The sequence below is a fragment of the Nanorana parkeri genome, unplaced genomic scaffold (genome assembly GCF_000935625.1).
Source record: "Nanorana parkeri isolate BGI_ZX_2015 unplaced genomic scaffold, ASM93562v1 scaffold345, whole genome shotgun sequence".
Lineage (NCBI taxonomy): Eukaryota > Metazoa > Chordata > Amphibia > Anura > Dicroglossidae > Nanorana > Nanorana parkeri.
The window spans coordinates 20,318-33,594 of NW_017306613.1; the positions used below are offsets into that span (position 1 = coordinate 20,318).

The 13,277-nt window shown below is 46.1% G+C and overlaps 1 protein-coding gene across 1 annotated transcript; it reads left to right on the forward strand.

The window, feature by feature from the left end:
- Positions 1 to 1,465: 1,465 nt before the first annotated feature.
- On the forward strand, positions 1,466 to 12,497 carry TOR1A (torsin family 1 member A). The gene is made up of 5 exons (XM_018558540.1): positions 1,466 to 1,660; positions 4,266 to 4,531; positions 6,618 to 6,793; positions 8,379 to 8,506; positions 12,253 to 12,497. Exons 1-5 carry the CDS (start codon positions 1,492 to 1,494, stop codon positions 12,495 to 12,497), a joined length of 984 nt encoding a protein of 327 aa, XP_018414042.1. The 5' UTR covers positions 1,466 to 1,491.
- The last annotated feature ends 780 nt before the right edge of the window (positions 12,498 to 13,277 follow it).

Genomic DNA, 13,277 nt, shown 5'->3' on the forward strand with positions numbered 1-13,277 from the left:
GTACGATCGCAGGATTTCCCGCGATTATCGTACAATTATCATAAGGTGTGTGGGACCTTAAGGCTACCTGTGAGTATTCTCATGATGACCAGTCACATGACCAAATGCCTAAGCACTAATCGTGTGTTACCAGCTGACTGGATTTAAGTAGTGCAGGCAGAGCCAGCCAATCAGCAGCTCTCACGGTTGGCAGAAACCATGTGATCAATGACTAGGCAAGCAATATAGGGTAGCGGGGTTGGCAGGAAAAGTGTAAAGAACTGTATGAATGGATGTAAACTGAATGCGTTGTAAAGGAAGGATTTTATATAACATAGCTGTGAGTAAATCTAAAGTTGGCCACACATGGAAAAATCTGATTGTACAAACCCGTTTAGGCCCCATTCATGTGGGCTAAATGGGTTCGGTAGCGGATTTTTGTGGCTGCAATGACAGGTAGTTCTGGACAGCTGCAGCCACACGGCCTGTACAAAGCAATGCCCACCGCTACCCAGCTCTATTCTCCTGTGTTGTCACATCCAGTGGTTACCTGCGGCTAGAGACGGATGACCGCCACTGGTCACAGACAGATTGGGTCCTGGGCCGGTCACTTGTCCCTAAACGTTGGACGTGCGGAAATACCCGAGAGTAGAGGTGGGAAGCGGCGGACATTGCTTTTCAGGCTGAGCAGCCGCAGGTGTCCAGAGCAGCCTGTGTTTTCAGCTGCAACAATCAGTAAGATTCATGTTACAGCAATCCACATTACAGGCCCATTTATACCTATACATTACAGTAATAAACCGTACACAACAACACACGGTAATACTGTGATGGAAAAAATGGAGCCTATTCAATTTTGGATGCGTTGTGGTGTGTTTTGACACAACACACGATTAGGGTTGCCACCTGTCCAGGATTCACCCGGACAGTCCAGGATTTGAATGCTGTGTCCGGGGTTCATGGCAGCAGAAACCCGGACACAAGATGTCAGGCAGACAGGGGAAACCAAAATTAAAATAGGGGCTACTGGCCCCCCACTGAAAATAGTCTCAACTGTGATATCTACATATTTACATATGCATAAGCCACGACTCAATCTCCCAAAAAAAGTCAGCACGTCGCTAGAGTGTGTTCGGGTTTCGCTTGAAGAAAAGGTGGCAACCCTACAAAGAAATCACGAATCAGCCCCACTGTTGACCTTTTGAGAAAAAAAGGCCAGTTTCAGGTGACCACCATTATGTCTATAGCTGTGCAAAGCAGGAATAGCCCTCACTGGCAGCATGCTGAGAGAGGAAATTAGTAAGAGAAGCGCTGTTGTCACCGAGAACCTGAGCCCAGCAATACCTATGATTTCTGACAGATGATGATGATGTCTGACAGATACTGGGGGGGGCGGAGACAATGAAGGGAAAAGAAACCGTTTGCCCTCAGTAAAGATGGCCGCCGCTCAGCAACGGAAGTGGCTCGTTGGACAGTTGGAAGGCCCTCCCCCTGCATAGCTTGGTGGGTGAAATGAAAGTGGTCGGGGCGCTTGTCTGGTTGCTGTTACCACTCACAGCACGATGTGTGGAACCGATCTCCATGACCGTCGGTGCCATTGTCACAGGAGTCATCACCTACTATGGCGTGCACTGGTATTCCCCCGATCAGTGCCAACTGGGTGGAAACATCAATGTCACAGGTGAGCCAGGGGAACTACAAATCTTAGCTTTCCCGGTGGTACTGGACCAGATTGCTCTGCTGCATTGGCATGGTGCTGGGATTGAATGTGAATGCCACACAATGTAATGGTACAACCTTCTTCAGATCCACCATCAGCTATGAAGTGCAAAGGCCTGAACGACTCGATAGTAATTGAATGGATTGTTTTATGTTTGTTCTTGTATCACACAGTGTAAAGGAGATTGTACAACCAGATTGTATTGTGTGTGTGGCCAGGTTAAAGGGTACAATCGACACCTGTATATGACCGGATTGAGCGACAGTCTAGCGTCCTGGGTTTGGTGTCTGACCATTGTCAGGGTCTTCCTGTTTTCCCCCATAGAAACTAATGTGACTTTTGGCTAAAGCATTTGTGCACCTGCTGGGCGATAATGGCTGGACCCCCCTATCAGTCTGTTTGATGCCCCCATTAAGACGATTTCACTTCTGTCATATAGATGCAACAGGAAGTGAGATGAAATCTCTACAGAGTGACGGTGTTCTATCGAAATCTCCAACCATCTGACTTCCGGTTTAGTTAGAAGCAAGAGGTTTGGCCGAGAAGGCTGTACTGCACGTGGGGGGCGGGGGAACTTTAACAAAAAAAAGTAGTGTGTTTTTTTTTTTTTTAATGTTTTGTTTTTTTTTTTCCCCTTTTTTTTTTTTTTTTCTTTTTTTTTTTTTTTTTTACACTTAACGTATTGCTATCACATGTGGAGCTAAGAAGCACCCTATGTGATAGCCAATTTACATGACCAGGTCCTCTTTATGGAGACATCAGTGGTCTCCAAGACCTCTAATGTCACTTAGGGACCCCCACAGAAGCTGATGAAGCAGAGATATGCTTCTGAAGCTGGAGAGTGACACTGAATGCAGGAAGTGATGTAATATACATCACTTCCTGCATTCGGGGACGGAGAGTAAGGGTGGGCTCGGGCATGTTCGCAGCTCCATGTGCCGAGCCTGCCAGGAAGCTGACAGCGCGCAGCGCCCACCGCAGGTACTGAGACATTTTCCCGGCCTGCAGCTGCAGAGATCGGGAAATGTCTCCGTGGCCTGTGATTGGCGCTGTCAGCTTCCTGGCAGGCTCGGCACGTGGAGCTACGAACACGCCCGAGCCCACCCTTAACAGAGAGGAGATCAGAGGGAGATCGTGTATTAAACTCCCTTTTGATCGCTTGTCACAGAGCAGCTGTGCCGGTCCCAGCCACACTAGGCACAGCAGATCTCGGGACCGGCAACGGCAGTGACAGCTGCTAATACAAGCGATCGGGCATCTCTAGAAACGCCCGATCGCTTGAATGTAAAGCTCCCGGCCGGCCGTGTAATTATTCAAGCCCTGGTGAGGATGCATTTCACCTATAGCAGCTGTCTTTCCCTTAGAGGACAACTATAGGGTTAGGGCTTTTCCCCATAGTTCTCCTAAGGGTAACGGGGAGCTTTGGGGTCCTCCCGTCACCCAAAGCTCGCGGTATACTGAGACGCCGGAACGGATCCGGACAATTCTGTCTGGATCCAGCCAGCTGCGTGAGTGACAGCTGGCTCTGCCTATCTAGAAACAGAGCCAGCTGTACCCACCCCCATCCGTTCCGCCAGTCAGCGCTGGAGGATCGTGGTCACAGGTCGGCTCAGATTATGAGAGTGAAAATCACTTGCCTCATAATTCTCCTTTAAGGCCAGAGCATTTGGAATTTCCGGTAAGGAGTGTGGCAAGTCATCTGTATATTACTTCCTGTCCAGGAGATGCAACAGGAAGTGAGATGAAATCTCTCCATACTGAGCCATACTGAGGAGAGATCATACCTTTAACAAGTGTCCCCATAGGGAGATTCCACCTCGGCCCCCAGTTCAGGTGACAACTCTAAAAGTTAGGAGTAGCCATCACTTTCTGTTCCTGGGACAGTAGTCACCAGGGCAGGAAGTGAGAGTGAGGCTAGGTTCACACCAGATGCAGTGCGTTCCGGCCCGATTCTCGCCAGAACGCACTGCATCGTATTGTGGCCGGCTCAATTTTGTGGGGCAGGAGGGGGCGTGGCGGGCCATTGAAGTGAATGGCACCGCAGCCACGTCCTCCGGCCGCACGGGATCGCAAGGCACATTGTGCCTGCGGTCCGGTGCGATCAAAATGCTGTAACCTCTATTTTGACTTTCGAAGGTAACCAGACCTAGTACTGACCCTTTCTAGCTGCGTAACTGGAAAAGGTTTTGTCTGGAGTTTCAGTTTAAACCTGCGCAGGTGACAACTGACTCGAATAGTACAGATCTAATTCTAAAACGACACCTACATCCCGCCGGTCTTCACTCCTTTCTTTTTGTTCTGAGGAAAATACGGAGGCTGCAGTTGCTGATTTCTTCACAAAATGCGAGTTGCCCGGCCGTCATGCTGATCCGGTGGATTCTGAATCCATCAAAATAGTGATCAGGCTTTGCCTTCACTCTAACCCAGGGCTGGACAAATCCCAGGAGCCAGGTCGCCAATGCTACTTCAATTCACAGCCGGCGCCTGACTATTGAGGCTTTATCTGTTTTGTGTTTTGATGTCTTTGCCATAAATGGTTAATTGCACCGTCCATGCTTTCTTCCAGCTCTCCAGGTCGACTTCGAGGAGAACATCTTCGGGCAGCACCTGGCCAAGCGGGTGATCTTGAAGGCAGTGCCAGGATTCCTGGAGAACAGAAACCCTAAGAAACCTCTAGCACTTTCCTTTCACGGCTGGACGGGTACCGGCAAGAACTACGTCAGCCAAATCCTGGCCCGCCATGTTTACCCCGAGGGCCTGAAGAGTAAACACGTACATCAGTTTGTGGCCACCCTGCACTTTCCACATGCTGACCTGATAGATGTCTACAAGGTAAAACCCATTGGATTCAGTCCATTCATTTATACTGAGCTGTTCCACCATGGATCTCTTTGTCCCCTGTTGATGGTTTACCCTCACTTCCTGTCTAGGTGACAGTACTGTCTCTGGACAGGAAGTTAGAAATCACCCTAGTGTGGTCTGAGGCAGCAATTCATTAGGAGAGAGGTTTTAACCTTCTGTACAAAAAGTGTTGGCTGGTATTACACCATCTACAAACTACGGAGGGGTGAAGCTTTAAAGGAGAACTATGGGGTCAGGGCTTTTCCCCATAGTTCTCCTTAGGGTAACGGGAGGACACAAACTAGCGTCCTCCCGTCACCCTAGGCTCAGTATACAGCTACTGCTCGCGGTATACTGAAACGCCGCAGCTGAAGCGGATCCCGACAATTATGCCGGGATCCGCCCAGCTGCGTGAGTGACAGCTGGCTCTGCCTATCTAGAGGCAGAGCCAGCTGTACCCGACCCCTCCCCCGTCCGTTCCGCCAGTCAGCGCTGGTGGATCGGATCGGAGCGGGGAGGGGGAATCCAGCCCCTCCCCTGTCACGGCAGAGAGCCGTGACAGGATCGAGAGGTGAGCGAACGCCGGTATGTGTTCGCTCACCTCCCGATCTACTGAGCCGACCTGTGACACTCTCATTGTCACAAGTCGGCTAGAACTATGGCTTATGCGGCTCTGCTCCCTCCGCTGCTTCCTCTAGCGCTGGCTTCGTTGGCACCGCTGATTCTCTCCTGCCTCTCCCGCGGCTCTTCAAGTTCCCCCTTATGCCACCACCGGCCCCAGGAATGGTTACAACTAGGTCTTATTTTCGGGACAGGTCTTATATTTTAGCAATTCCCCAAAATAGTACTGGGTCTTATTTTCGGGGTAGGTCTTATTTTCGGGGAAACAGGGTCCTTATTTTCGGGGAAACAGGGTCCTACGTATATAAAGGAAAAATTACTGAAAATTTTGAGGAAAAATAGTTTTTTCCATTTTGTTTGGAAACAATTATTATCACCCAATTTTTTGGTAAAATAAAAAAAGACGGGGTCACGTCGGGTAAATAGACACCAAACATGTCAAGCCTTAAAATTGTGCGCACCCGCGAAATCGCAAAAAACTACCATGCCTAAAATTGACCATAGGCGACGCTTTAAAAGCTTTTACCGATCATCAGTTTAGTGTTATCAACGATTGATGGGTCTAAAATTATTGCTCTCACTGCGACGTTCGCCGCAATATGTGCGGCGTAATGGGCGCATTCGCACGTATGCGCACCAAACACATGTTTGCATGTATGGGTGGGGACTTTAAAAAAAATATTTTTTTAAATTCTTTTTCATGTGTAACTTTTAATTTATTTATTTTTTGGAAACTTACATTTTATTTTTCCTTTATTTTTTTCTTTTTTTTTTCCACATTGCTATCACATAGAGGGCTAAGAAATCCTCCCATGTGATAGCAAAGAGACGTGACAGGTCCTCTTTTATGGAGACATCAGGGGTCTCCAAGACCCATAATGTCACCTAGGGACCCCCAAAGAAGCTGATGAAGCAGAGATCTGCTTCATCAGCTTCTCTCCAGCGTCTGAGGCTGGAGAGTGACACAAGAATGCGGAAGTGATGTAATATATACATCGGCATGCATGGGGTGGAGAGAGGATACCACTGTTTTCCTTAACTGTAAGTTGTGTTATCTGCCTTTTGTGTGTGGTTTTGCAGGGCTGTGTAAATCTGAGGACTGGATGAACAGAAATGTAAAATATCCACATTATACATTTATTGGCGTGTTTGTCTGTTTGGCTATGGGGATGCATAGTAAGAAGGTGGTCAGCCATAGGTCAAATGCACCAATCAATCAAATCTGAATGATCTCAGAAGAGTCTCAAACTGATGCCATCTAGACAAAGGCCAAAGCCTGTCAACACAGACCCTTACTCCGATTTTACATGAGAAGTGTATATTGTATTGTCCAATCTGAACACACACAGGATGGCCCGCTGATATTGCTTGTTGTAGCCAGCTGCTCGTTTGAATTATTGGGCTGCTTGCTTATCTTTTTTATTTCTCTTTTTTTTTTTTTACTGTGGTTTCACAGGACCAGTTACAGTTGTGGATCCGAGGGAACGTGTCAGCCTGCGAGCGATCCATCTTCATATTTGACGAGGTAGATAAGATGCAGCGCGGTCTAATTGATGCCATAAAGCCATTCCTCGATTACTACGAACACATTGGTGGGGTGTCCTACCGCAGAGCCATCTTCATTTTCCTCAGGTAATTGCAGAAAATCACAATATTGTTTACAGAGGACCGTACGTAGACTTTTATGGGTCTCGTCTACCTCTGACTCCCGGCCGGAATAAGGACAAGGCCTGTAGACTTACCGAGGACTGTATGTAGACTTTTATGGGACTTGTCTACCTCTGTCTCCGGGCCAGGAGAAGGACAAGGCCCGTAGGCTTACAGAGGACCGTACGTAGACTTTTATGGGACTCGTCTACCTCTGTCTCCCGGCAGGGAAAAGGACAAGGCCTGTAGGCTTACAGAGGACCGTACGTAGACTTTTATGGGACCTGTCTACCTCTGTCTCCCGACCGGGAAAAGGGCAAGGCCTGTAGACTTACAGAGGACCGTACGTAGACTTTTATGGGACTCGTCTACCTCTGTCCCCCGGCCAGGAGAAGGACAAGGCCTGTAGACTTACAGAGGACCGTACATAGACTTTTATGGGACTCATCTACCTCTGTCCCCCGGCCAGGAGAAGGACAAGGCCTGTAGACTTACAGAGGACACTACGTAGACTTTTATGGTACTCGTCTACCTCTGTCTCCCGGCTGGGAGAAGGACAAGGCCCGTAGACTTACCGAGGAACGTATGTAGACTTTTATGGGACCCATCTACCTCTTGTCTCCCGGCCGGGAGAAGGACAAGGCCCGTTGACTTACAGAGGACCGTACGTAGACTTTTACGGGACCTGTCTCCCGGCCGGGAGGAGGAGGCCTGTAGACTTCTTTGGGATCCTACGGGGCAGGGGCGGCCAGTCCCACAACAGGGCTCCGTTCAATGCGCTTAGAGTACGACTCATAATTTAGACAACAAGAACAGTACTTGAAAAGACCAGCTGCATCCAAAGAAGCACAGGGCAGGTCAAACCACACCATAATGGTCATCAACCTTAAACAATTAAAAGAAGCAAAAAAAAAAAGTATATTTATTTATATATTTCTCCACATTTACAAGCAGAACAGCTAAAGTGGCATCGACATCGGCCAGGAGGAACTTTGTTCTTTTTTTAAAAGAAGACCTTCATCACAAGGGGCCCTCTTTTCCTATTGGGTACTTGCCTGGGTTGTGTACCTTGTAATAAACCCCTGTTATTGCTTACCTGTACAATATGGCGCATTATAAATAAAGGGTTATAGTAGTAGTTAAAAGGGTCAGTCCACCCTGTTTTGATATTCCCGTTTAGGTAGTGCTGGATACCTGGACCACCTGTCAGTTTCTTATACGTTTTAGGTACTCTGTTGGCGAGGTCTGCACACTTACTGTTGCCTTTTCGGAGGATCCCGCTCTTCCTGCTGCATTCATTTTTTTTTTTTTTATGGACTTCCACGTGGCCTGGAACAGAGTCATGAACTATGGCAAAGAGATCGCATTGCTGTATCCAAAACATATAAGAAGATAGGGGCTTAGTCAGCCATCCAGGCCCCACCTATATCTTATTCCATTTGGGTAGATGGACCTTTTAACAGCATAGCTATTGCCGTTGCAGAGCAGAGAAAGTTCCTTATGTCCTACTTGTATGTAGAACTACCGATACTTCTTCCTGATTCTTGACCTCCATTTTTCTATGCTTCAGTAACGCTGGAGGGGAATACATCTCGGAGTTGGCCTTGCATTTCTGGAAGACGGGAAGAGAGAGGGAAGACATCAAGCTGTCTGATGTGGAACACCATTTAGCCCTCTATGCCTTCAACTCTAATGATGGTGAGTATAAAAGCAAACAAAATAAATAAATGGCTCAATAAAGGAATATTTTCCTATAGAAATAAATAGTGCTAGTTCCATGAAATATTCCTCTAAAACCCCATGATGTCCCATGATCCTGCTCATCGGCTTCTTAATTCCCAGGATGCAGCTTATGAGGACGGATCACTGCAGAGGGACTAGTTGGTTACATGTGATGTGGTCATGGGAGAGAGGTACAATGCAGGCAGTCAATGGATGGTTAAAAAAATATATATATATTGGTAGGTTGCTGGGCACAGATGTGTATGAGGAATGAGTTTCAACTCCACAATTTTTTTTTTTTTAACAATTACATTTTATTAAATTTGGAAGGTTATTAACAGACAGTTCTGTATTGCAGTATCCCAATCATAGGAGTATTAAAGAGAATTGCAGTGAGTATACTTGTAATATACAGAATAGACATGGAAAGGTAACATAAACGCAAATTCAGTACAAATTAAACAAGATGGGGAACTCCACAATTGTAAAGGCTGCTCTCTGTTAACCAGGGTGTTCCTGGGGATCCCTGGAACTGTCTGAAGGGTATATATAAATGATGAGAGCAGCACAAATCAAGTATGAGTCCAGTAACGAGAAGGTCAGAAGTATAGCCCACTTGTTTCTGGTTACTTGTTCCTCTTTCCCACAGTTGTCCAGTATTATCTTCAGGTGTTGCCAGCATATAAGCCCTGATGAAGGATCTGTGAGCCCCTGGAACATGTTTTCTATACCTTCTATCTTATCATTATGACTAATAACTAGGGCTGTGGAAATTTAAAGATTAATTTCTCGATTAATCGTTAAACTTTTTGACTGTGCGTTAATAATCGATTAAAAAAAATTTAGATTAATCGAACACAAAATATTTAATCATTACCAGCCCTACTAATAACCCTTCACTAGACTTATGCTTGATTTGTTGCGCTCTCAAAACTAGACGGTGTGGGAGAGGTAATGATGTGTCTAGAAAGTTCCCCCTCCACTGCACATGCTGCACCGTAGTGGCACAGTCGCTGCCATTTTATTGTGGTGCCACCACTACAGCCTTCCGGAACTGTTACCTCAAACGGGAATGAGATTTAGCGCCTGATTTACCATGAATTCTGACCGCAGAGCAGTAATGTCAAAGTTCCGTAACCAGTAAGATTTGCTACAGATGAAAAAAAAAAAAATTGCCTTGACTTCCACTTTAAAGTGATTTGTTCTACCAGCTAGGTTGAATACATTTTGTTTATCTTTAAAGTTTTAGGGCTTCCACACACGGGCACATTGGTGTATTCAACATAGCACATAGTAGTTGCAGGCTTTCTGCGTGTAAGGCAGGGGGTAGGCAACCTTGGCTTTCCCAGCTGTGCTGGAACTACAAATCCCATCATGCTTCTGCCTCTGGGAGTCATGCCTGTGGCTTGCAATGCCTTATGGGATTTGTAGTTTCAGCACAGCCGGAGAGCCAAGGCTGCCTACCTCTGGTGTAGGGAATATGTCTGTACGCTATACTGTATGTGGGTTTGCGCGAGTAACCAGTGTAAGCTTGCATACAGCAAGTCAGTTAATTTATAATGATTTTGTTAACGATGTTCTTGGATAATTCTTATGGTAGTGCACACAGCTATAGTAGTATACACAGCTATAGTAGTACAACAGTGGGGGATCTGCTTGTGCTCATTTGTATAAACCGTAAACCATGTGACCCAATGCTATTATTGATTTGAATCCCAACTCCAGACACTCCAAATAATTGCACCACTGAGTAATGTAGAATCTGCTGATCAACATTCTGCAGACAGTTTTAGAATACATTCATCTTGTCCAATCAAGCTCCCATAATGCTTTGCAGGCCAGCTCAGCTTGAAAGCCACTAATCCATAACAATCATCATTTTTCCATAAGACTCATTCTTTTCAGCAATGATTTGAATAATGAATATTTAAAGTAACACAAATGTTAACTCAGGGAATCAAGACCGTCACGTGAGTGCATTAAAACGACACCTCCCAGCATTCTGTATGTCAGTGTTGTGTACAGGAAAATAATGTTTTCCATGCTAGCCCCTTAGACACTGGGAAGCTCCAGTGTGACAATGCCCTTACTTGCACTGCCTAGGGAGGTTTTTTTTTTTAGTTGTGGCACCCTTTAAAACTATGCATTATCTTGGGGCACTCTGGTCTAAAATGTAAAAAAAAAAAAAGTAAATGTAAAAAACGATGTGTGGTTCCCCATAAAAATATATACCAGACACCAGATAGGGGTCTGGTAAGGATTTTATGGGGAACCCAGGCCACAGCCCACCCTGGATTGGCATCATGTGTTTCCATGGCACTGTTGCCCAGCTGGCCTCCACTATTTAGATGCATGACATTGTAAAAAAAAATAATTAGGTACCCCTGACAGTCAGGAGACAACCCAGGGTGCTGCTGCACTCTGGTAGAGAAAGGCTTCTCTAGGGGCAAGCAGTGAGCAACAGGACTCTACTGCATCCGGCACTCCTTAAAGGAGAACTATGGGGTTAAGGCTTTTCCCCATAGTTCTCCTTCAGGTAACGGGAGGACACAAACTAGCGTCCTTCCGTCACCCTAAGCTCAGTATACCGCAAGCTGTAGCTCGCGGTATACTGAAACGCCACACCTGAAGCGGATCCTGACAATTATGTCTGGATCCGTCCAGCTGCTTGAGTGACAGCTGGCTCTGCCTATCTAGAGGCAGAGCCAGCTGTACCCGCCTCCTCCCCTGTACGTTCCGCCAGTCAGCGCGGGTAGGGGGGAATCCAGCCCCTCCCCTGTCACGGCAGAGAGCCGTGACAGGATCGAGAGGTGAGCGAACGCCGGTATGTGTTCGCTCACCTCCCGGTCTACTGAGCCGACCTGTGACAGTCTCATTGTCACAGGTCGGCTAGAACTATGAGGTGAGTGAAAAGCACTCGCCTCATAGTTCTCCTTTAAAGACCCTATGCACGTCACAAAGTTGCTCCTTGTAGTTCACAGACCAAAGGGGCATGTTCAGCATAGTGAAGCAGGAGGAAGTGTTGACCCACCTAGAGTACAAGGAATCAATGGACCATATTAGTCCCGGTTTTGGTAGATGAAATCCAGCATCTTTCCTGCAGCTGTAGAATGAACAAGCACCTTCTCTGCACAGAAGTGAATGCAGAACAAGTTATAGTTTTTGCTGTGCAGAGATACTCCGGGTATACAATCTACTAATAGGTTTATTTGTTCACTTTTCTTGCTCATGTTTCTGAGTACATCAGGCCACACAATATAAAATCTTTTGGTTGCGAGTGCTTTGATGTTCTGCGAACACCTAATTCTGGGCGCATACTACAACAATCCAGGAGATATCAAAAGTCAATGTCTCAGCAGGTTACAAACACTCAGAAGGCAGTAAATGTATGCACAGCCCTGATCATTTAGAAATAAATGATTTGCTCTTTATCCCTGCATGCCCCTTTTGCTGCAGCCTCCTGGAAGCACTGGGAGGTAGAGATCTAAAGGAGGGAGGTTGCACAAAATGAGTGTCAAGAGTTTGTAGACCAGCACATTGACATTCTTAAACACTTGCTCTGTCTGAGAACTTTTTTTTTTTTTTATAAGGTAAATTGAGAAGATTTTCCGACGCAGTATTGTATGTCCTGCATTTGCAGTACACTGATTATTACTTAGCTGTCATTGAATTGTCCTAATTGCTGTGTTCCTTCTAAAATGCCCTTTTGTCTCCATCTACAGGCGGCTTGTGGCACAGCAGCCTGATAGCCAAAAACCTGATCGACTTCTTCGTACCATTCCTGCCAATGGAATTTGAGCACGTGAAGATGTGCGTGAGGGCGGAGGTTCGGCAGCGTGGCTTTCTGGAAGATGAAGACCTGATCAGCACAGTGGCCAAAGAGATGACTTATTACCCCAAGGAGGAAAAGATTTACTCTGTTAAGGGGTGCAAAACTGTGTCTGCAAAGCTCCAATATCATCTTTGAAATGGTATTTGAAGATCGAAGAAAGGGGAGGTCACCTTTAAGACCATCATTGGACTCCATACGTATAGGAGGAAGGCAGCTGAGATGATGGCGTTTCTCCTTTTTTTTTCATTGCTATGCAATTAAAGGAAATTAGATTGATGTCTGTGAGTGGAAATCTCCAGTCACTATAAGATGAAATCAGTGCATTTTGTTGGGAGCTGGAATCTTGGAAGCTTTGTATCAAACCACTGAACCAAGACCAGAGGACCTTTGCAAAATCTCTTGAAGGAATAATCCACCAAGAAAAGATAAATACACTGTCAGTACATATGCCCAGAGGATTTCATTACTTTGCATACCTTTCAATCCACCCCTTTTGGTGCCTTATGGAGGCTGAAAATAATGTAGGTTTTGGAAACTCCATGCCATTGCTCCGCCACATGCCAGAGCTCCTGCTCTTTGGACTATTAAGCCTTAAACTTCAGCTTATGTGTACAGCAAGCTCCTGCATACCGTTTGCAAAGCTTTATGCCAGTGCTTTTGAAGTTTTAAACCAAACTTTCACCTCTAGTTTGGGGGTGTTAAACATTTAGTATGAGTGCTAGCTCACACTTTAAACCAGCTGCTAGCAGGTTTTCAACAAGTTTCAGCATCACTTGAAATTTCCTGAAAGCCTATTTAAGACTGCAGTTAAAACTCATATTATGATTATGATAAGGTTGCTTTGAGGCCTCGTTTAGATAAGAGCCTGCCTGTGAGAAAGAAACCGCGGCGGATCATTTTTAACTTTTGGTAGAG